A 23,697-nucleotide genomic window follows, 5' to 3' on the forward strand; every position below is an offset into this window, starting at 1 on the left:
GCCAGCTTTGAATGTTAGAAAGTGCTGGGTAGGTTAAATTTTGACACATTAATAGGGAAAAAATTACCAGTTGCTTCCAAGAACAGGTCATGCACCTTTATTTAATGTTACCTTTTTGGTAAGCGGGAGGGTTTTCTTTCAATCAGTCCATTTACATACTTCAACATCCAAGTACAGATCACAATGAATTTGATGGAGACCTTGCAACATTAGAAAACTTTTCTTAATATACATCCATTTAAGCAACAGCTTGCAGGTTAGAATGAGTGCTAGTGTCAGACTTGCACGCCTCACTCTTGGTCTACAAAGCAGCAGCACAAGAAATGCCCATCTTGGGCAAAGTACAGTGTGTTTTACATAGTGCAATCACTTTCAGAGGAAAAACACTAGGAAGGCCACATCTATTTTTTTTTTCCTGTCAAGTTTGCAAATGAAAAGGGGGGTAGAAATCAGACCTTGGTTTAAATTCATATCAACTTCTGTGCAGGTAGGTTCTGTGTATAGGCACATGCTGTAGAAGAATTCTGAATCCGTACTTTTAATCATTAAAAACATATTGCTTTATGAGTCAGAGAGATTCTAATACACCATCTCCAGCTTCCCAGTAATCCTGGCCACAGTTGTCAATCCAGACATCAGAAGAATTTCTAGAACCTCTTCTTCTACGTACTATAAACCCCTAGCAGAAAAACATTTGTTACGGCAGCTAGCCCAGTTGCTCTAGCTAGGGCTACATAATCTTAGGTACTGCCTCCCAGTACGCACATCCCTGCTGAAATCATGGGCTCAGCAACTGGGAGCGCTTGGTTTCCTGTAACTGTCTGTTGCTTTGAACTATATGAAAAATAATAAGTCAGACGAACAACAGCGACAGCAAAGCAACACGGGGAATTCTCATTCATACAAAAATGAGCTGTGGAAAGGTTTCATGGAAGGCAAGTTGTTTAAATGGTACCATCTTATACAAGTGATTTGCCCAATAAGCTTTTAAAATTTACAAATGTGCTTGGTAATCCAAACAATGTAAACAAACAGCAGCTCCCTGCCACTAAGTCATAGATCAAATGTTTTAGCACCAGCTCTCAGCACCAAGGGATTGCCTAATGTGTGCTAATACAAGATGCATTAGAGCTTGATACAGAAGTGCCATAAAATGAAGAGTCTTACCCCAACATTGGCTGAAATTTTCTGATGAGATGGGTATGGACTGCACTGCCCCTCCCCCTAGGTACAACATCAGACTAGTAAGCTAGTTCAATGCTTTTCCAATGTACGTGAAATAGCACAGACCTGAGGGAAAGGTAGGTACTGAACACTCAATCCTGAATATGCCAGCAACACAGAGCAATGATGGTTGGCAAGGTTATTTGATAATCTACTGGGGGAGTCTTTAAGAAAACAACAAGTCTTTCTCTGCTGAAATCCATGGCTGTGAGGTTGCCAACGCTCATGATTTTATTCATACTCAGCAAAGCGATGAACTACCCACGCTAAGGTTACAGTGGTCATTTTACATTTCTAAAGCCTGTCGTCACAGCATCCAGGTTTACGCCTTTTGTCTAAGAAAGAGGGAGGATAGGGGAGCGTGGCCATTTAATCAAATAGAATCTTTACTCCATGTTAATGCAGATATGGTCTTTCTTATTAAGTGCAAATTAAAAGTATTTTCTAGAAACCAGTGTGAGCTGGCGACTGATAGATGATATCCATTATTCAGTTTGTTACAAACATTGAGAAGTCTAAATTGTTACCGCTTTCCAAAGCAAGAACAGAGTTACAAACATGAAAAAAAGACTACTACTATAAAAATTTCCATCATGGCAAACTGAACACTCTGGAAAAACATTTTCTAGAAAAAGTTGGGGGGGGGGTGTCATTTTTTGCTGCAGTTAAGGAGTGACATGCAAAACAACTTGGAGAAGAGCAGAGTTCCCCACCTGTCATTTCTTACAGATCCAAACCACCTCATTAAAGTGCTCTTTCAGGTGCATACTTCTGGAGAAAATCATTGTTGTTTAAAATGTGGGAGGCAGGGATCCATTAGCTGTGAAGGGGGCATGGATTTGCTAAATACACTCAAGTCAGAGATGGAGGAAATAAGTCAACAATATTCTGCCTTTCACATTTCACAAACACTGGGAGTGTGTGCCAGGGAGGACCAGACTGGGCTAGCAGTGAGCTGGGAGTTCTGGGATGAAATCTTGCCCCCAGTGAAGTCAATGGGAATTCTGCCATTGATTTAAACATAGGCAGGATTTCAACCCTCGTTAATATAAATATTAGTTGCGCCCGATCTCCTGGAGAGACTTAAAGAATCACTATTTGGGCACCAAGTATTAAACCGCCACAGGCCAGGTTCAGTGAAATGAAAACAAGCATTTAAACTTTCCAGAGCTGTTGGTTCTTCAGCCACCTTCAACAATTCTTCACGGGGCATTTGGGATCTAGGGTAAATTAAGTTACATCCTTTGCCTATTTTAAGAATCAGATGCTTCTTGCCCTTAATACTTCTTTTAGATCACACACCTATAAGTCTTTTAGGGCAGATCATTAGAGGTATTTACTGATACAACTATTTTTTCAAGAACTTCAAAGTTGTTTACTAACCAGCTGCTTAAAACAGTAAAAATACAGTTAATGGGGAACAGAATTTAAGGCATTTTTTATTTTGGCCAAGGAATGATGCATGCTACAGATTAAATCTTCATTTCCCCACTTGGTTTTCGGATCACACTGCACTTGTTTTTGTTTTACATGGCACTTTGCTGTTGGTGTTTTACAATTTAGTCAAGGTTTTCAAGTGTTTTCTTCAATAAAGATGCTTTCTCTTGCAGCTCAGGTCTGCTGTCCAATACCATGGTAGTAAGTGAGCCAATGAGGAGCGCTCTGCTTTCCAGTGGCAGGCTGTCCCATTGTTTAGACTCTGCGTGGATAAAAAGAGATAAACAGCTGCATTTTCAAATGAATACCAGAATGAGGCAAAGTAACTAGGCCCCCGGACATCATGAAACAGGAACTGCTTCGAGTTCTACGCTTGATCCAAATCGCTATTCAGGGAGGAGATCCTGCAGGATTATCAACCATGTGGAGAAATGCAGCTGGCCTTACACAGATGCAAGTCCCACGGACTGGCACAGGAGCTGTGCCCATCAAGGCCTGGCTAAATGTGCTTCACAGTGCTCAGCATGAGGGGCTTGGGGGCATTTCTTTCTCACTTCATGATTGCGCCAAGTGAATCATGGAGCAACCAGAAGAGCAGCAGGAAAAAAGACTACACAGCCCTCTTCCACTAAAGGAGACGCACGGAGCTAGAGCAGGAACCTAAAGGCTCACAGGAGAAAGTTCACTAAATAAAGAGCAACTGCAGCCACGTAGGACACTTGAAGGAACACACCTGTTTAGGCCTTAAAGGGGCTGGAACCCCAAACTGAGGGGCTAAATTCAGCACAGGTGTTACAAGAAGAGAAGCACTTCCTGCATCAGCAAAACCTCCTCCAGCCCTCCAGGGGGCAGGCAGCATTTCCACCAATGCCAGCCATGGAGCAGCATAGAAGGGCCAGAGCACAATGCAGAATCTGGCACCGTGAGTCTGAGACAGAGCTGGAGAATGAACCTCGATATCCTGCCTCCCAGCAATGTGCTGTCTCCACCTAACTCTCCTGAAGGGTTCTCACGCCAAAGGGGGCAGACCTTGTATTCCCGACCTTAGATTCATCCACAGCTTCTCCACACCTAACTCAGAATTTCTCCCTCCCGCTTTTCCCGCCTCCACCCCATGTCAGTGCTGCGCTGTCCTGCCAGGTGCGAAGGGCTACATGCAGCTGGTCAACGTTGCTCCTAAATCACCCAGCGGAGTAAATGCAGAGCAACAGAAGGCATCGCCTCTCCGCCCTTCCAGGCCTCGGGGCCACACGCTGAGTTGGAGGCTCAAAGCAAACAAAGAACCTCACCTTTAAGTCTGGTAAGCAGCAGTTCTATCACAGACAGCGCTTCTGTTCTGATGGAGGTGTAGCTCCTATTTTCTGTGGAGAAAGAATGCATTCCAACGTTCAAAGCGGAGTACATATCAGTGGCACAAATACAGCTTTAGCCATTTCTTTCCACAAAGAACTTTAGCTTTCGTAGCTCCAAACACTTCTGTCCATCATATGGCCAGCTCAGAAACCCCCCTGGACAGTCAGGTGTATTAGCAGTATGGAGTCTGCAAATACACAGACTCCCCCACCATGTTACAAAAGCATCATGCATAGCCTTCTGGTACAGTACCCACAATGCAACCCTTCCATGGGTTAAAGAGGAATTGGAGGCTAACAAAGCTGGTGAAATTGCAGTACAGTCATATTCCTACATCGGAGCCCTTGAGAAAACGCTTTATGTAGAGGAATCGCCTTTCAATCAACTTGTGGCTTGGCAATGCTTAAAATAATCATCCAGGTATTTCCTAAACAAATAGGATATTAGGTTATGTTATATGGGCTTTCACCCAAAGCATGCAGCCAAAGTCACCAGAGACTAAGTTGTTATCCTGTGACCATAACTTGCACAAGAGTTTCCACGGTCCTCAGCCCCTGGGGTGATATCCTTATGGAAGTGGCATAAAGGGGCCCTAAGAGCCCTATATCTGCCCAGGGGACGATTCCCCCAACACGGGCACTGCCGACAGCCTTAGGGCTCCTTCCTTGGCCATGGGGTAGGGTGCAGGAGGGGCATGTTTGGAGCATAGCAGGACTGGGAGGGCACAAACATGGCCTCTGTTGAGAGTCTGTGGTGCACCTTTTATCTCTGGTTTCTTTTTGCAGCCCATCATCTCCCACCATCCTGAGAGGTCTGGGGTGGGGCTGCTCCCCTTCACCCCGCAGGTCCCGGAAGCGCCTCACAGCTGGGATGCAGCATGTGCTGGTCATGCCCCCTCCTCCCACTTGCTGCCAGATCTCCTGCCTCTGCAACCGCAAAGTGACAGTTCATTTACTCCCGTCCCTTTATTGTTTATTGCCCTTTTCAGGCAGTAGTGAGCCTTTTCTCCTTCCTTCTTCCTGGGTGAGGGTCTGTGCAGCTCCAGCCCCTGGAGCCTCCACTGCAACGCCTTCCTGCTGAGCCCCTTTGCCCCCTTACTGGCCTGGCACAAGCGCCAGGCTAGACCCGAATGGTGCTCTGCACGTGACGGAGCCTTCCCAAGATCAGCAGAGGGCGAATTATGGCCAGCCTCCTCCCAGGCAGCCAACCCTAGCGCCCGCCTGGGAGTGAGGCTCTGAGTCAGACAGGCATATTGGGACCCCTCCCCACAACTCCACCCAGAAAAGCAAGACCAGGAGACCTAAGGCAGAACAGGCAGTAAGGAGGACATCATCAGGACGACCCAGGGGAACATCTGGGAATGGGCCTTGAGCACCCTCAGGGTTATATCCAGCCACCCCCCCGTGCCTCTGGTGTAACTCCACTGACTTTGAGGGAACTACACCAGAGATAAAGATGGGATATTGTTTCAGATGTGAACTTGGCCTAGCTATAAAAAGTCTGAATGAAGAGACTGGGAAAATTATGTTTCATTCAGTTCTCCAGTCCTACGTGACTCATCTTCTGCAAGGAGGACACTTAAAAAAGGTGAAGTTATGGATATGTAGAAAGTACAGGAGCCCACACAGCAATCTACCACCTCCAAAATCAAGGTATTTACTATTGGAGAGGAAGAGGTGTTCCTGCTCTAAAATAGTAAGACACTTCTGGACAAAGCATCACGGGCAATAGTCGTCAGCAGCCATTCCAAGGGAGGGAGCTTAAAGGGAACTCAAAGTTACGGGCTCTAACGTTACAGATTTCACTTCAGTGAACATGTCCCGAGAAAGAGAGAGAGATAAAGATATATCCACCAGCCAGCTCCCAGAAGACAAGCATTTACACGAGCTGTTCATCACCAGCCGCCTGCTGGGAAAATACATTTACCTAAAGAGTGTGTGATAGATGAGCAGGTTTCCAACAGGATTTCTGTCAAAGCCCCAGGGTCTGAGTGCGCCTCTTCAAAAAGCATTAACCTAGCAAATGTAAAAGCAGTGTGAGACTCGTGCCGAAGGAAACAAGCCACTCTACGGCTCTGCTTGGCTTACTCTGAGGAATCATTACAGCCAACGTAACAGCGCATGTGTCACAATTTCATGAAAAGGATTGAAATGCCTGAGTGAAGGCAGGAAATAAAAGTGAAGCACAAGCAGGAAAATTACCCTTGAAAATAGGCGTTCATGGCCTGTAGCACTCCAAGCTGCACTTTCCACGTACTGAGTTTCAGACGCTCACACATTAATTTGCACAGCTCTTGCCAATAGCAGCCTGAAAACAACAAATTAGAGTGTCGTTACATTAATAAGGGGAAGGAAGATGTGAACGTTCCCTACTTCACACTAATATCGCTGTCTATGTTCATGCTCCAAATTAGATCTGGCTTCAGTCACTGCAAGGAGATCAAAACATCCTCCTCCCACACAGGCCCCTGAAACCCTGGTTAATCCTGATGGGGCAACACTTCCATACGTGGGGGCCAAATCACAGGCAACTAAATCCACATTCTGTCATCTCAATAAAAAGGGGCCTGATCATTCAGAGGTGCTGAGCCCCTGAAATTCCTATTGACATTAGTGGAAACAGTGGGTGCTCAGCACCTGGGAAAACCAGGCCACTTATTTAGGGGTTTTGCTTCAGGCACCCCCAGTTAGAAAACATTGGCCTACATGTCCCATCACATCACTCTTCGCCTTCGAAACAGCTTGGGGCAAGGCATTTAGTGCACTTGTAAGGACCCTTCAGGGGTGAGCCTGGGGAAAGACAGGATATGCAGTGTACGTTTGTTGGAGTGCAAAAGACAGCATCTTCCCCAGTTACTGTAAATTACTGCCAGGATGGCATATCCAGCAGATTGCACCAACTGACCCCGCTGCTCAAGCAAATGGCTCTTGAAAGCCCTGGACATTCCTCCGCATCCCTTAACGTGCTTTCTGGTTGAGTCCCTTTTTTAAGCAAACACTCTTTGATCCACACACTGCCAGCTTTGCTCATTATTTGTCTGATCCAACTTACGCTGTGTCTCCAGATTCCTAGGCCAGGCCTTGCCCAAACTCTCAAAGGCACAGAGCAGAGATTCCATCTGAAGCTCCTTTTCTTTTTCATTCTCGTCATCATCATTCTTTGGTGAACCAGCTCCTACGCTCTCATGAGAATTCTGGAGAGGTACCAGGAATGGGGGAGAAAGACAGGATATTACACTTTGCTAACAACCAGCCCCTGTATCTAGTCATCATATAATCCACACACATACTTAGAGAACCTCAATTCATTGAAGTTCTGTTGCCATCAGGAAAAGCTACAGAAATGTTATTAATTTCTATGCGGTCTTTCATCCAGAAGAACCCCAAAGCGCTTTAAACAACACAGGGCCGAGTTTTCAGAGGTGCAGTACACTTGTAGTTCCCATTGGCTTCAGCCCAAGTCACACTCTTCAAGATTCAGATGGGGGGCTGCACCCGGTAGACATCACACTGCACAACGGTGGGTTTGGAGGAGAAATGCTATGAAAACCCTGTGATTTGAGACAGTCTCATGGGATCTTTCGTTTCCAGCAGAGCAGCCAGGGACTTGGGTTTTAATGTCTTTCTGGAGAAGCACCGCATGCCGGAAACCACATGGAACGCTGGTTTAGCTTCACTGAAAAGGTGAGGGGCTAAGACTAGACAAATCAAAAAAAGTGGGGATTGAGAAAAACCTTGTGAGATTACAAGTGGGAGACGTTCACACCTGTACTGGACCAGTCTGAACGGGGAGAGCTTTTCAAAGCATCAGCTCTGAGGAGAAAAAGCCCCATGGACATGACTTCACCCAGGCAGGCCTACCACCACCAGCTGGTTTTCAAAAAAAAAAGTAAATCAAAAAGCTGATGCGTCACCTTCTTTATCATCGGAAAGATGATGTCCGCCAGCTCTTGGAAACGGTCTTCCTTTGTTGCCTTCAGCACGTCTGCCGTACATCGGAGCGCTACCATCTTGTACTTGAGGTTCTCTTTGCGACACTCTTTCAGGACAGCCTGGACAACATCATTGACGCTGGGCTGATTGGGCACAGACTTCTGCAACTCTGCACTGAAACACCAGAAGTACATGGAAGGTCAAACACAAGTTACACCCCCACGAGGCTGTTAGTTAAGTAAGCAGCTCCGACACCTTGAACCCAGGACGTCACACAATTACTGCCACAATTCAGACTTTCCATCCTTTTTATTTTAATACAGGTTAAATAAAATGTGTTATTACACACACACACACACACACACACACACACACTGGTGCCAGTGAAGAGCTCAGAGCTGGACTGGGCCCTTTTCTAGGCCTGGTATGGCCGGTTCAAAGTTCTCTAGACAAGATCTTCTGGCCATCCCCAAAAATATCCAGTAATTTGCAAGGAGAAGATGCAGCCCTTGGACCTGCGTCCTAATGGCACTCTCCTATGGGAAGTTTTTCTCAGAAGAGAGAGGGGTTCCTTGTCATTTGGTGGAGTCTGGGGCATCGCAAATGGGAAAAATGCTATTCAGGAGAACAAATCTCTAAGAACAAAAGTTAACCCGTTAGCTCCAGAGTGTGCGAATCTCCACCAGAGGCAAGGAATTCCTTCTCCCAGCATTAACCAGCGTACATACACGCACCCTCTGTTCTAAGGGCAATGTTTCACTCTCTGTGGCTCCATTCGTTCTCCCTTCCTTCCCTGTAAGTACATTTCTGAACCTGAGCTCTTCCTCAGTCTTGCAGTAACTGTTGTTCCCTCTTCCTTTCTTCTTCCTCACATTTTCCCTACTTCCTGTGTTCTTCCCCTACCTCCTCTCACACACTTTCAACACAACGCCCCCATCACTTCCTCCTCTGTCCCTCATCCTCTCTCTCAATCCCATCCCTCTGGCTTTCCCACTCCCATAGTCCACTCGCCCATCCATTCACCACCTTCACCATCCCACTCCTCCCATCCTGTCCCTACACCCACTGAGCAGCTCTGCTGCCAACTCTGGCTTCTGCTCAACAGCCCCCAGCCTCAGATCAGCAGGGAGAGGAGAAAAAGCGTCTACGTCCCAGGGGGAGATTAGGGTGGCAACAGTTCCTATGACCTCCTACTCCTCCCTGGAAAGGGCAGGTGGCAATGAATTCTCCCTCAGCCCAGGAAAAGGCAGTGGCCATGCAGGCACAGGGAACCCATTTGATTAAACAACGTTTCGCTATAGGGACGGTTACCTGCATGCAGAGACGACGCTGGCGATAGCTTTCAGCAGCTCCTCCTGTGAGCATTAAAACAAAAGTGAGACGTGTTCATGAGAACAACTTCACCGCGAGACAGTGCTTTCCTCCTGCAGTTGTCACTGGTATCCCTAACTCTGTGGCTCAGGCAGATGCTGCAGAAGCATCCAAATGCCACTCACCTCTACAAGGGGCACATTCTTTCCATCACTCCACGGTAAACTGCACTGTTTTAATCTCATCCTCTCCCATCACTCATTCTTCCCGTGGTAAACTAGCTCACTAGATGCCTACATTCCAAAAACACGACCCGGACGGGTTCTCACTCACACTGTCCTGCTGCATAGCTGGGCCTCAACGTGTCTAAATGTGCGCTGCCAGAGGGATAGAAAGTAGTCTGAAGAACCAGATTCTCATTTACATTAAGGTTTTTGGGTTTTTTTAAACTCCACAGTATGCTACTTGGTGCACTTATTTCCATTACCGACTGGGCATAGCCAGAGTTTCCCCATTTCCACCACCTTTAGTTACTGTGGTTCCATGCCTTGTCGTTTAAAAACATGCACACAAAAACATGTCATTTAAAAACTCGCTCTAAATCGAATAGGAACAAAGCAGTTTGGGTATCTGAGCCATTGAACAGCCACATGTCCGGGCCAGAACACCTCAGTGCCCCTCTTTGTGTATCAGGAACACACAGGTCAGGAAGGGTCCATCAACCAAAGCATGATTGCCATATTTGGGGTCGGGAAGGAATTTTCCTCCAGGGTAGATTGGCAGAGGCCCTGGAGGTTTTTCGCCTTCCTCCGCAGCATGGGGCAGGGATCACTAGCAGGAGGGTTCTCTGGCAATTGAAGTCACCGAGCCTCAGCACTTGGGGACTGCAACAGCAGAGTCAAGGGAAGGGGTAGGAGCGGCTTTGTGGCCTGCAGCATGCAGGGGGTCAGACCAGATGATCATAATGGTCCCTTCTGACCTTAAAGTCTACGAGTCTATAAGATACATTTGGAATCCCACTCCCTGCAGGAACGGGAATGTTTATGGCTCACTATGTTCCGTTTCTGGGCTAAGGGACTGAACACCTGAGCCTCTCTCAAGCCACTTGGCCCCCAATTGTTTCTTTACCTTTCCTGCCCACGTTCTTCCAGACAGACCTTGCAACAATGCACCAACCACCATTCCCAGATGGGGCGGTACCAGGGAACCAGTTTGTTTGGCAATAGAGGCCATGGCAGCCGCTCCCTGGGCTTTCATCTTCCAAGACTGGGACTGCAGAGCCTTCTGGGTAATGGCGATCAACTCCTGCATATACAATCTAATGCCACCGTAAGTGCCTGTGTATCAAACACAAAGAAAAGCTGTAATTGTAGGACATCAAAGGAACAAAAAGCTGATCCTCCAGCAGTAAAAGGATTCTTCTCTTCTGGCTGTGAGCTGAGTCACCAGATAACCTCCAGGTGACTCATCGTGTGGCCAAACAACAGTCATTCCAGCTCCTCCTCACCTAAACGGTTTTGTTTGCTAGATCCTTCAGAGCTGATTTAAGAGGGTCTTCAATACACAATTGAACAGGAGAGCCAATCTCCATCCCTTGATCTCGTGGGGATTAGGGCATTTCTCTTGTCGATTTCCAGGGACATTTTATTTTTCTTAAAAAACCACATCCCTTGCTAATTTGATGGCAGCAGCTCCTCGGGTCCTGGGGAAGAGGTCTGCAACAGCAACCTACTGACTGGCTGGGAATTTTGAAACCAGGTCACTAAACAGCAAAGAAAGAGCTAGCATGTCACTCGCAAAGGGGCAAATTACACAGCTGCATCTTCCTTCATCCCAGGGCATAAAGGTGTTGAAATTGGTATCTAGAGCCCTCCTATTGGGTAACACCCACTCTCTGGAGTGAATACTATGAGTACCACCTAGTGGACCCCAAATCAAATGAGATCTTCAATTTCCATCAGGCTAGCCCAGGCCCTGGGCCATCAGCCTTAATACCCCTCCCCACGTCAGCACCTGCAGAGAGAGCAAACTTCATTCCATAAAGCTTTTGAATGCTGGGCTGAGATTAAAAAAAAAAGTAGATATCCCCCATTGCAATAGTATCCAGCACCTCGCGGGGGGCAAGGGGCACTCCAGCTGGGAGTGTGGGCTCTAGGGTGGGGCTGGGGATGAGGGGCTCAGGGCTGGGACACAGGATGGGGGGCATGAGAGCTCTGGCTGGGGGGTGCAGGCTGTGGGGTGGGGCCAGGGATGAGGGATGTAGGGTGCAGGAGGGTGCTCTGGCGTGGAGAGAGGACTTCCTCCCGGGAGGAGGAGGGGGAAGAGGAGAGAGGCACTTCTCCCCAGTCCTGGCAGGTTCGGGCCGCCCTGCCGGGATCAGGCTGCCCCGCTCAACTGATCAGTGCCGAGGTGTTGGAGACATGAAGGGTTCGTCTCAGGGCGCATGCCAACACAGGTCTGTGCCAGGTCACCAGTGAGCTGCGCCTTGAATCCCCCTGTCGGTGCCCAGGGTCCGGAGACGGAAGAAGGGTTCTTTGAGCCTGTCTCCCTACTTCCAAGGCATGACAGCTCCATGTGGGTTAGCGCTGGCGGGACGTCCCCCACGATGGGGAACGGTGCCACTGAGATGGGGACACGCGGAACGGTCCCAAGGCGGGTTTACCCTTGGGCTTGGGTATCGCTGCCTGCAGTACCTCGGGTGTCGACGGGACTTTGAGTTGATGGAGGCCCTCGTCAATGTCCGGTGTGGCAGGCATGGTACGGGGCAGGGGCGGCTCTATGTGTTTTGCCGCCCCAAGCATGGCAGTCAGGCGGCTTTCGGCGGCGCGCCTGCGGGCGGTCCGCTGGTCATGCCGATTCGGTGGCATGCCTGCGGGCGGTCCGCTGGTCACGCCGATTCGGTGGCATGCCTGCGGGAGGTCCGCAGGTGCCGCGCCTTCGGCATACCCGCCGCCGAATTGCCACTGAATCCGCAGGACCGGCGGACCTCCCGCAGGCATGCCACCGAAGGCAGCCTAACTGCCGCCCTCACGGGGACCGGCAGGACGCGCCCCGCAGCTTGCCGCCCCAGGCACGCGCTTGCTGCGCTGGTGCCTGGAGCCGCCCCTGGTACAGGATGGGCTAGACCGCTCGACTTGAGCTGGGGCTCGACTCCCTGACGGAGGTGTTGAGCTGCCCAGCATGGGTCTTGGCTCTCCTCCAGCCCTCTCCTTATGGGAAGTGAGAGATCTTCCCCTCAAGGTCCTCTTGGGCTTCTTGGCTGGAGCCGGGGAGGGGGATTGGTGCCGGCTTGTAGAAGGTGTCAGCGGGGCATTCCGCACCGACGCTGCAGTGCTCGGGGCCGAGTCGGCCCTCTGCTCTGGTGCCGGGGTCAGCACCGATTCCCTCAGGAGCGCCCTGGGATGGATGTCTCTCTCCTTTTTTGTTCAGGGTTTAAATGATTTAGAGATGTGACACTTGTCACTTATGTGTCTTTTGCCTAGACACCTTAAACAACTATCATGCGAGTCGCTGATGGGCACAGGCCACTTACAACGATCGCATGGCTTAAAGACTGGGGATCGGGGCATGTCCCGTCCCTAGGCTGAGTCCCCTCTGGAACCAACTAACTAGAACACACACTAAGGGTAACTATTAACTATATACAACTATTTTACAGGAACAAACATTCGTGAGACACACTGAACGAAGTGAAAAGCTAGACAAAGCAGCAGACGTTCCAGCACCGCCACTGGCAGCACGAAGGAACGGACGGTGGGGGGAGCTGGTGGCACTCTTTCTGTGCATGTGCGTGTCACTCCAGGGGGCGCCAGAGTGGGTCCACTATGGATACCACTGAGAGAAAAACTTCCGGCACCGGTGCATGTGGCGAACACACACATCTACTATGGAATGGACGTGAGCAAGCACTCCAAGAAGAATTAAAGGTTAAATTTTTTGCAAACTTTGTGGATGATGTTTCCTCTAGATTCTCAGCAGCCCCAGCAATAAGCAAGCGTCTACCGATTTCCAGATCAACTTACCAGGTACATTTTCCTGCCACACTTCGGTCCACAGATTAGAATCATCTTTCTCTCCTTTCTCTTCATCTGGGACCTCGTGCATGCCCAGAAATGCCAGAGGCAAGACCTGTTTGGCATGGTTCTTCAACACGTCTGGGCTGTAGCGCCCGATGGCATGAACAGTTAAAGCACAGCCTATCCTATAGACCGGTTCTGAAGGACAAGGGGAGAAAACAATGACACAGTTTGGTCATTTGGAGCCAGTGACTTCTCTCCCTTGCTGGTGAGAATCCAGAGTCACTCCGCGGAAGCAGGGAAGGGAGTCACACGGGTGTATAGGAGAGGAGTAGCACTGTGTGTTTTCCATTAATGTACACATTAGTGCTCTGCATGAATGGGAATGAAAATACTAGAACATGCCTTCCCCAGCATCTCCCCCACAGGAGCTGGTTCCCTGCCTCATACGGTAAGCCTGAAATCCACCAAAAACCACATACCTTCCTTCTCCATGTACCAGCTGTTGAGCTTCTGCAGTAGTTTCTCAGTGCTACTATCCCGGGAGGTCTTTAAAAAAAGTCAGAGAGAGACTCAAATCATTTAAATACACGTAACCTTCCCCCTCCCAAGAAACCAATATCATAAACACAATTAAAAGACACCAGCTCACCCGAACTAGATGCCCCATAGCAAATGCAAAAGACTTCTGCACCACGCTGTTGCGATCAGTCAGCCCACTGAGTAAAGCACTCATGAGTTTGCCTGTTTGAAAAGAGACAGGATTGATTCTGGTAACGCAAACTTGGACTTGGACTGCTATGGGTTACAGCGCCTGAATTTTATTACATCATTTCTGTTTCCGCATCAGTCGCTTTCTTCAGTTTGTTAATTATGCATGAAAGTGTCCTTTAACAGGATGATAAAACTTCATCTGGCCCCATGTACACACGCAAAACCGAAACCAGTTAGAACAGCTGTCACTGGAGCGTAGCCAGGAGGACAATGCTGCTGTTTTGCAGCTAGTGACACGCATAGCCATAGCTGATCTACAAGGGCATCTGGTTTCAGCCCCATTGTCCCCCAACCCATTAAACTATATTTCCTTCTGGTAACGTAGACGAGACCTGCCCAAGCCTCCCAAATCGCGATAAAGCCTTGGATGTTCCAACGGTAGCTGTGACCCTGATTAGGTTGCCAGTAGGGACTGAACACAAGCCTTACAGGTCTAACAGCATGAGCCACGACTGCCTGAGCTGAAGCAGCAGCTCCATCAGCTTGAAGGCAGCAGCAGACTCGTATGTGAGCGAGTCCCTATAGCCGAACAAAGACACAGCTGGCCAGGGCATTAAAAAAGGTTTCCACACAGTGGGGCAGCGCTGCTGAGGCACCATTCCAGGGAGGAAACGTGCTCTAGCTGTGTCAGGGGACAGCCCTGTTATACCCTTAATCCCTGGTCATGCTGGCAAAGGAAAACGTGCTCGCAACCGCGGTTAAAACACAGCTATCACTCATCTGCTTCAGACATGGCAGGGAGAGGCCCTAGGCCCATTCCAGAGCCACTCCCTCAACCCCTCTTAGGGCTTATCCCTACCACCCTTTTCTGCGTGAAGCAGCTCCAAGGGAGGGCCGGAGAACACGAAGAGCACTGTGTGCTGGCAGACAATGGAAACCAGGCTATTCAGGAGAGACTCTAAAAGCAACTTAAACCAGACCCCTCTCTGAAAGGAAACCTTACCTGAGTACGGCGTTAAGTCCTGGGGACACTGAGTGGTTAGTGACACAATGACGCTGGCACAGCCTCCCTGAAAGGTTGCAAGAGAAAAATCGATGTTATGAGCGTATTCTACCGAATTCACCAGCCGCACAACAAAGGTGAGGTTATTAGTACACATGTCGAAAAGCAAGTCAGGTGGGCGGACAGGAATCCCGATCGGAAATGAGCCGTTTTCAGCTATTACAGCTGCTGCTTCAGAGTCAAAAGCACCATAATAGGGTTGGCATTGCAGCGTTTTGCCGCCCCCACTGCCCAAGTCTTAGTAAAGCTGCAGACGTACCTTAGTGCCCAGGCCTATTCCACTTTTGATCAGCTCACACAGCCTAGGAACCAGCTCACCCAGGACAGACACATCCAGATACTGCAAGCACTATGGAAAGGGAAGGGATGAAAGAGTAAATCTTGAGAAGACACTGAAGCCAGGCCTGTACCATAAACAGAAAAGATGCTGTTTGCTTTTACTTCACTGCACTTGGGAGCTTATTGTATTGTGTAGCCTCATTTTAAAGGGACACGGTCAGGCCCCAAATATAGATTAGCAGCCTGATGCATCACGCCGTTACACTGGGGCGACCTCACTGAAACCAACGCTTGCCCCGTTGTAGAGCTGGTGCATCAGAGTGTTGATTTGGGCCCTTTGTATTTTTAAGAAGATATAAAATAAAACCACTGTCAAGTAAATACATTTGTGGGTGTAAATTTTGGCAGGGATGTAAACATTCCCCAGCAGCCATGTGAAACCTCAACACCGCAGCGCTAACGCATCAGAACCAGACAATGCTGAGATTATTTCCCATCTCAATCGTCTACGATGTTGATAGCAAATGGAAGGAAATTTCTCTTCTAAAAAACCATGATTTTTTAAATGATCATGTCTCTAACACCAGAAATCCTATCAAAAGCATTGCACTTTTCTCCATGTCCTTTCTAGGGTTTCTATAGATTTAACTCAGTAATAAAAAAAGAAGCATTCCCATTCCAAGTTATATTGCTCATGGAGTTATGCTGACAATATAGAAGCCCTCAGATTATTAGGACGTTTGGCAACATTGTCACCAAGGGTAAAACTGAGCCATTAGGTGGACCCCAAGGCATGGTGCATAAACTGGAGGCCTTATGTCTCAAGGAGAGCCCTCCAAGGCCAATACAGACTGAGTAATTTGCTATTGCCCTTTACAAGGGTGTCTGCTTCTCCAAGCCATGTGAAATTGCGTCCACATGAGCAGGGGATGCACAGAAAACAAGATGGTTTTGATTCCCTTTACACCGGATGGCTTCGCTGTGAGCGGAGTGGGGCCTGTGCCTGATTACTTCAGGGAGCACTGGGGTCTCAATGAGGTGCTTCAGAGACCACATCACCGAGACCACAATGGCCCCAGCACCTCACACAATGGAGGTTTTATTAAGAACAACTGGGACAGCTGACAGCGTCCGTGTTTATATTCCTGTCTGCCTTCATGTCACAGGCTGGGTAAAGAGTGGCGGTCACAGCCCCATCCCTTCTGAAGACGGCCATAGAGTTCAAACTGAAGAAGAGGCCACGGCTGTACTTTTCACTCAGAAGGCAGCTCCTCCAGCAGAATGCCAGCCCGTGGCAGGGTGCCTGGGCACCATGGAAGGCTGAACTCAGGAAAAACGGGTGTGGAATACTGAATAACCTACACCATTTCCAACAGCAGCTGGATTTTCCCCAAGGGTTTCCCACTGAAGTACTGTCCTGGCCCAGATCTAAATGTCTAAAGCACTAAAAACCACTGGTAGGACAGGAGAAAGGGAAAAATAACAGAGCTCTGAGCCAGTGTCCAGGAGCAATTCCCTCACACTGCCTCCTGGGGACCCAAGCTGGGAACAAATTAGGAGTGCAGATCCTAGAGCAAGTGGAGATAAGACTACAGAGGAGAAGTATTTGCACTCTTAAAGAAGTGGAGGAGTCCCTCCATGCTAGCATTCAGCATCCCCTGAAATTGTTGGGTCACCCACGGAAGAGCATTAGTCGTCACCCTTAAGAACAAAACACTCCTATGCTCTTCACCACATCATGGGCAGCTCCTCAGCTGGTGCCAATTGTCACAACTCTACTGACCTCAATGGACACTAGATGAGGATCTCCCCATCTGGCCGCACGGCAGCTGCTATGAAGGAGAAGGAAGGCCAGTAGCTACCTGTGTGAGGTATTGGGGGAGGGATAGAAGGTATAATCTAAACGAAGAGGTGGACAGGAGCCCATACCTGAGGAACTCTGACAATCAAATGAATGGTTGTCTGATAAAAGCCTGAAGGGAAGTTCCCCATCATGTTACCACTTTGGTCATTATCAACCCTCCCACACATCTACTTTAGGACCTTTCCTAAATCCAACACCTACCATATTAATTGTTTCCATCATGGGAGATGATTTAGCAGCACTAAGTCTGGCACTATCCATTGCAGCCTAAAGGAAACAGAACAAACAAAACAGATGTAATCTGAAGCCAGTAGAAAAAGCCACCACATCTCAACATCAAATGCAATGTGTTTCCCCACAAACTCTGACTAGTGCACATTTTCAGATAACTACAGGCAAGAAGCAGATGTCAGCAATGGGGCGTTGGGAGATCACCGCAGTCTAGTACCCCTCTCTATTAGGAAAGCCCAGGTTTGATGACGGTGCTGAAAACACCCCCAATCTGATTACTGGAGCTTACATTATAACTAGCAATGGTGCTTCAGATGTTGCATTTCCAGGAAATAGGTGCCAGGTTTGTTAGGATAGATGCAACCTGCATATTTACAGAGGTCTGTTCCATAATTTTACTCAGGGCTGAAGTTAGATTTACTAACAGTTATTGTCAAGATTGCTTTTTCCCCCCTTTATGAAAAGACTGGGGGCACACAATGCATTTAAAAAAATCCTCCAGTAACTCCATGGTTCTCTGTGTCATATAAAAATAACAGATAACAGTTCAGTAGATACATTAGCTAATTCCCTTAACACCTTGGGATGCCTCTCGCTCAGAATTGCTGATTTATTCTGTTCATGTCTGTGGGAGCCTTGACGCTATCAATCCTTGTGAAACGGCTGTGAAAACATACCCCCTGGTTGTTACACTTACTTTCTCCTGATCCGTAGCGCGGAGACTCAAATAATTGAGAACCTGGGGTTCCAACACGCTTAAGGACTCCAGCAAAGCTGGGATGAGCTTTGGCGCGTGAGGCTTCAGCATAACACCAGCACTTTTACTGATCTTCACAAGAGTGTTAATGCTGGAAAAGAATTGAAGCTCATGTCATCCCACAGCCTTTACAACTCTAATTATTTACAAAAGCCCTTTCCCCAAGTGTAGCTGGCATCCGTGGCAACTCTGTGCTGACACACCACCAGATTCAGATCTGCTGCATCCGTACAAATCTGGAGTATGTCTGCAAATGGAATTTTTCTGTGTCTTTTCAACTTAACTGAGACCAGAATCTTGCCTAGAGACTCTACTGATACTTACACATTGTTCAAGCTATTTTATCCTCTCGCCCCGATTGCCTAGCGTATCCAGTGTGTTGCAAAGAGAATATTATTTAGACACATTTGAACACAGAAACAGGAAGCAGCTGGATTATTAGATTAGGAGACACTACGCAAAATCAGCTCAGAAACTTCAGTCATCTCTGCACAAGTGAAACCCCCACCCTTTAAAACAATATGTTCAACCGCATCACTCCATTCCACACAGGCTGCTGCTCTCAGACACATTCCACGTGTTATACCCTCCCTCAAACAGTTAGTGGCCCAAGACGTGTGCTAATGGACTGTCACTTGAAAATCAGGAAGGCTACAAAGTACTTTCAAACTCTCACAAGGAAGAAAACAATTCATGAGAGATTTGTTACGGTTTGTTGGTTTTTTTTAATCTTGCTGGATAATAATGTTAATGAGATCAGTTTATTCCTGCAAAAGACAGCTTCACTTCAGCTTTTAGCTAACTTCAGAACCTTAGGCTTGGTCTACACTAAACCCCCAAATCGAACTAAGGTACGCAACTTCAGCTACGTGAATAACGTAGCTGAAGTCGACGTACCTTAGTTCGAACTTACCGCCGTCCAGACCCGGCAGGCAGGCTCCCCCATCGACTCCGCGTACTCCTCGCGGCGAGCAGGATTACCGGAGTCGACGGGGAGCACTTCTGAGTTCGATTTATCCGTCCAGACTAGACGCCATAAATCGAACCCAGAAGTTCGATTGCCTGCCGCCGAACCAGCGCGGTAAGTATAGACAAGCCCTTAGTTACTGCTTCATTTATTCCACGCAGAAAGATTACAAAATAATAATCAATGGCAAAGTGCCATTCTTTCATCTCAAAGGACTCTGAATCCCTTTAGGAACTAAAATACAAGCATTCAGCACCACTGAAATGCAGGCACCTCTGTAGTGTGTGCAACCAGCCCAAAGAATGCTGAAAAAGAGCGATGCAGAGAGAGGAGCAGTGAAGAAATGTTGGCCAAGGAGACACAAGGGTAAATCCCTTTTCATGAGCACTTTACATGTACACACCATCAGCTTGTGAGGCCCTACAGAAGAGTCTCACATACTACACACTGCCTGGGGGTCAGTTTACTTGCTGCAGAAAGATGGAAGGCTGGATTGACTCCTGCTGTGACCTGTGCAACTGCAGTGTCTTTCATTTGTTGTCCCCCTACTTGACTTGAGCCCTGGGCTCAGTAGCGCCTGTCCTTAGGCTGGGGAGGGGCCTTTGGATGCCCCCAGGAACTCAATAGGTGCAGAGAGGCTGGATATTCTGAATAGGAGACTTAGGCTAGCTACACTACGGGGGGGGTCGACCTAAGATACGCAACTTTAGCTACGCAAATAGCATAGCTGAAGTTGCGTATTTTAGGTCGACTTGCCTAGCTGTGAGGATGGTGGCGAGTCGACCGCTGCCACTCCCCCGTCGACTCCGCTTCCGCCTCTCGCTGCGGTGGAGTTCCGGAGTCGACGGCAGAGCGATCAGGGATCGATTTTATCGCGTCTACACTAGACGCAATAAATCGATCCCCGATAGATCGATCGCTACCCGCCGATCCGGTGTAAGTAGTGTAAGAAATCGCACTCTAGGAAACCACTAGAATTCTCTGAGCTGCTGTTTTAACTGGACGAAAGCAGGGGGAGGCGAGAGGGCTGTTTTTTCTGGGGATGGGGAGAGGGGATTAAAACGGCAAGTGATTAACCGACACGCTGCAGTTCAGGTGAATAAACCAAATCCCCTTGGAACAAACACACGCCCAATCCCAAGGGAATGTACAGGCTGTAAAACAAACCTCAGAGCCCGAACTTCAGTCACTGTGCTCATCATTCCTTTGTCCAGCAGGCAGGGCAGCAACACCGCTATAGTTCTCTGGCCCGCTGCGCCTTTGGCGGGGTCGCACATTTTCACACACACCTAAGGATAAATAGGAGAGGCGACGTCACACACGGCTAAATCTTTCCTCAGATTTAACCCAGCGCCTTCCCGTGTGCGATGGGAAAAGTTACGGAGGAACCAGAGCCAAGAGACTGGGTCACATTCAGACTTCGTGTACGTGGGTGCAGCCCATGGAAGTCAACGCAGTTGTGCCTGGTCGTGTCAGGTCTGGGTTTGCCCGTTAGAGCACCATTACTTTTGTATGGGGGATTAAACGCTCAGCCAAATTCCAGCTCAGTGCTATATCGATATTCGGTCCTGAACGGGGACATGGAGACAGGAACCGTGCTGCCTTCCAAATCCAGGCATGGCATCGCCCTGGCCCTCAACAATTGGATCTAGTAATGGAAACACAGCTGCTGTGCAGGTTATTTCAGCCAGATTGGCCCAAATGGTGAATGGCCACAACAGCAGGTCCCAAAGTAGGAGAGTCGCAAACCCCAGGAAGGGCAGCTAAACCCTGTCTCGTCAGCTCCATTTCTATGCACATGTGCACGCGCTGTACACTGCACATAACACCACTCTTTAACCCTCTAAAAAAAGAAGGGCACACGGAAGCAGATTTCAGATGTTTTCCTCCAACAGGTCACATTGATTTCAACAGGGGTTATCAGTGTGTACGGGATGCAGGATCACACTTATATTTATCTCCACTGGGCTATAACGTAGCACTGCACCTTAGTACCAGGGTAGTTTATATGAGAGTAATTTGTAATCAAAGGTCATTCTTGGACAGGTGGAAATTAACTATTATACACCACCACATACAACACACCCTCCACATACACAGTCTGCAATGAAGAAGTTCAATTTTACCTTACTTAACGTTTTCAGGGCTAGTTCTGCTGCTTTGCGTACAGACTCCTGCAGAAGAAGTTAAAATTCCATTAAGATTTTATTTAAACTTTTTGTTTGATCATTACTGACCTACCTGGACTTTCCAGACAAGTATTGACAAATCTGATTCATAACCTGTGATCTGTTTGTGTATGGTCAACCTCTTATCACTGTGTGTGTGTATTTATTTTGTTCAGATTCCAAAAAATGGGAACCGTGTGCTATGAAACCAATTTGATCCTGATTTACGACTAGCTGTCATTTTTCCATTTAAAGGAGTTCCCATGCTTTGTTCTTCCATGCCACTAATGTTGGAGGATCTGTCCTTCTCCAAAAGGAAACATAAAATCTCTCCTGTATGTTTTATTCTCTACTCAGAAGCATTTTTGAAGAATTCGGCTATACTGTTTCTACCAACATCATATTTAGGACTGGTTTTATTTTGCCTTTCACCACACACAGCGAAAATGATGCAATTCCAGCTGAGTTTGTGAAAGCAACAAGGCCTAACCTCTGCCCCTCCGATCACAGCACAATTTCAGATGCAAAGAAGCTTTAGCCCTGCTTGAACAGGCAGGGCTGGATGTTAGGAAACATAAGGCTTGATCCTGTAGGATGCCGAACACTCTGGTCTGCAGAACACTTAAGCGTGTGCTTCACTTTAACACGTGAGTGAGCCCAGTTGGACTACTCATGCGCTTGAAGTTAAGCATTCACTTAAGTGTTGTGCTGGGTCAGGGCGAGACTGTTCAGCACTTTGTAAGATTGAGCAGAATAGAAAACAGTGTGTGCTGTATACGCCCCCCTCAAACCTACTTGCTCTCCCAGAACTGCACAAGATGCTCTGGATAAACCGAGTGGAGAAGGTCTCAGAAGGAATCACAACACTATGAGGAACCCATATGAAGAATTTCCCAAGCATTTTACTCACTGGGACCTGAACAGTGGTGAGCACCTGCAACTTCCATTGGCTTCAGCAGGAGCTGGAGATGCTCTCAGGACCAGACCCTAGCTAACAACTGATTTTTCACAGAGATACTTTTCTAAACTTGCAGCAGATGAGATATTCCCTCCAGATTTGATAATTATACTTTTTGTAAGAGCTGACAATTTAACAGGAAGCTGTATTACCTTAATATCATCTTGCACTCGGAACAGGGTTTCCCAGATTTCTGGAAGTTTATCAATAATGTCATCCAGTGGTCGGCCTCTTAATAAGTCATTCAGTGCTAGACAGCTGCAAACACAAACACAGTTTTGTTTCAGACAGGGATACAATACAGAAATAAAATGCTGAAAACCAAAACAACCCAAAAAACCCCACCACACATTACTGTCACCTAAACTTACTTCCAATGGCAGGCCGTCCTTGGCAGGAAAGACCTCTGGGCCTGACTCTCATTTACATTAAAGCCACTTTGCATCATTTTGGCAGCGTAAAGGGGCCTGAGAGTCAATGAAAACGTAACACACACCTACTAAAAAGCCCCTTTACACTGCCAGAGAGAGGCAGAGTGACTTTGTGTAGATGAGAATCAGGCTCCCCAACTCCAGAATAAAGCAATAGCTCATGAAACCCCATCTCCTTCAACAGATACCTTCGTTATATTTCCCAGCCCTGATTCACCGCTGCTTTCCAGTGCATGATATTCTAATGACTCCATCTAACTCCGGGTGGGGAACGGAGACATTCGATGGATCAGGTTTGGAGCACAGATTAGATGTTTATGCTGGTTTGCTGATGAGCTAGATCAAACAGCAGCTCATTATCAGAGCTGTATCTAACTGCACCCTCCTATCACCAAGTCCTTATACTACACACTGATAAATGGACTGTCCATAGACTCAGATCATGACACAGGATACGTCCACACTTCAGAACCCCTCCAAAAACCCAACCAAACACACCACACACAGAGCGGGTCTCAGAGCCCAGGCCAATGCTACGGAGCTTAAAAAAAAAGCAGTGCGGACATTTCTGCTTGGGCTGGAGCCTGGGCTCTGAGTCCTGCCCCGCTCGCCAGGTTTCAGAGCCTGGGCTCCAGCCCGAGCATCTACATGGCTGTTTTAAGCCCTGCAGCACAAGCCCGGTTCTGAGCCTCACTGGTTTTAGTTTGCAGTATAGACATTCCCTAAAACTTTTCAGGCCCCCCCCAAGAACATTGCAATCAGAAGACACTTTTCTTCAGAGCCTTTAGCCCAGTATCACAGCAGGGCTGAATGGGATCCAACACTGAAACACAAGGCGTTGCGGTATATCCTACTTCAGCACGACTCTATTCTGGTGGTGGGTTCCATTCTGTCCACACACCCCGCCCCACCCCTCGGCCCTTTTCCTTTCTAAATCCACTAGAATTTCTAACAACGTGTTGGCAGTTTTGTTTAAAGAGAAAGCTGTCACT

General features: G+C 47.9%; 1 protein-coding gene across 6 annotated transcripts in view; it reads right to left on the reverse strand.

Annotated features, from left to right (window-relative positions):
- Nucleotides 1–2,638: 2,638 nt before the first annotated feature.
- The window catches only part of ECPAS (Ecm29 proteasome adaptor and scaffold), an 89,535-nt gene continuing 68,476 nt past the window's right edge, over nucleotides 2,639–23,697 (reverse strand). For all 6 annotated transcript variants that reach the window (XM_065549727.1, XM_065549728.1, XM_065549726.1 and 3 more), the window contains 18 exons: nucleotides 22,427–22,532; nucleotides 21,275–21,322; nucleotides 20,316–20,437; nucleotides 18,122–18,272; nucleotides 17,395–17,460; nucleotides 15,310–15,399; nucleotides 14,991–15,057; nucleotides 13,926–14,017; nucleotides 13,756–13,822; nucleotides 13,280–13,471; nucleotides 10,386–10,594; nucleotides 9,258–9,301; nucleotides 7,928–8,120; nucleotides 7,066–7,207; nucleotides 6,216–6,321; nucleotides 5,941–6,029; nucleotides 3,951–4,022; nucleotides 2,639–2,923 (listed from right to left, as the gene is read on the reverse strand). In XM_065549727.1, coding sequence (XP_065405799.1) covers nucleotides 2,784–2,923; nucleotides 3,951–4,022; nucleotides 5,941–6,029; nucleotides 6,216–6,321; nucleotides 7,066–7,207; nucleotides 7,928–8,120; nucleotides 9,258–9,301; nucleotides 10,386–10,594; nucleotides 13,280–13,471; nucleotides 13,756–13,822; nucleotides 13,926–14,017; nucleotides 14,991–15,057; nucleotides 15,310–15,399; nucleotides 17,395–17,460; nucleotides 18,122–18,272; nucleotides 20,316–20,437; nucleotides 21,275–21,322; nucleotides 22,427–22,532 — 1,996 coding nt within the window. In that variant the 3' untranslated portion in view covers nucleotides 2,639–2,783. The remainder of the gene's footprint in view (nucleotides 2,924–3,950; nucleotides 4,023–5,940; nucleotides 6,030–6,215; nucleotides 6,322–7,065; nucleotides 7,208–7,927; nucleotides 8,121–9,257; nucleotides 9,302–10,385; nucleotides 10,595–13,279; nucleotides 13,472–13,755; nucleotides 13,823–13,925; nucleotides 14,018–14,990; nucleotides 15,058–15,309; nucleotides 15,400–17,394; nucleotides 17,461–18,121; nucleotides 18,273–20,315; nucleotides 20,438–21,274; nucleotides 21,323–22,426; nucleotides 22,533–23,697) is intronic.

Source organism: Chrysemys picta, chromosome 6 (genome assembly GCF_011386835.1).
Source record: "Chrysemys picta bellii isolate R12L10 chromosome 6, ASM1138683v2, whole genome shotgun sequence".
NCBI classification, from domain to species: Eukaryota; Metazoa; Chordata; order Testudines; family Emydidae; genus Chrysemys; species Chrysemys picta.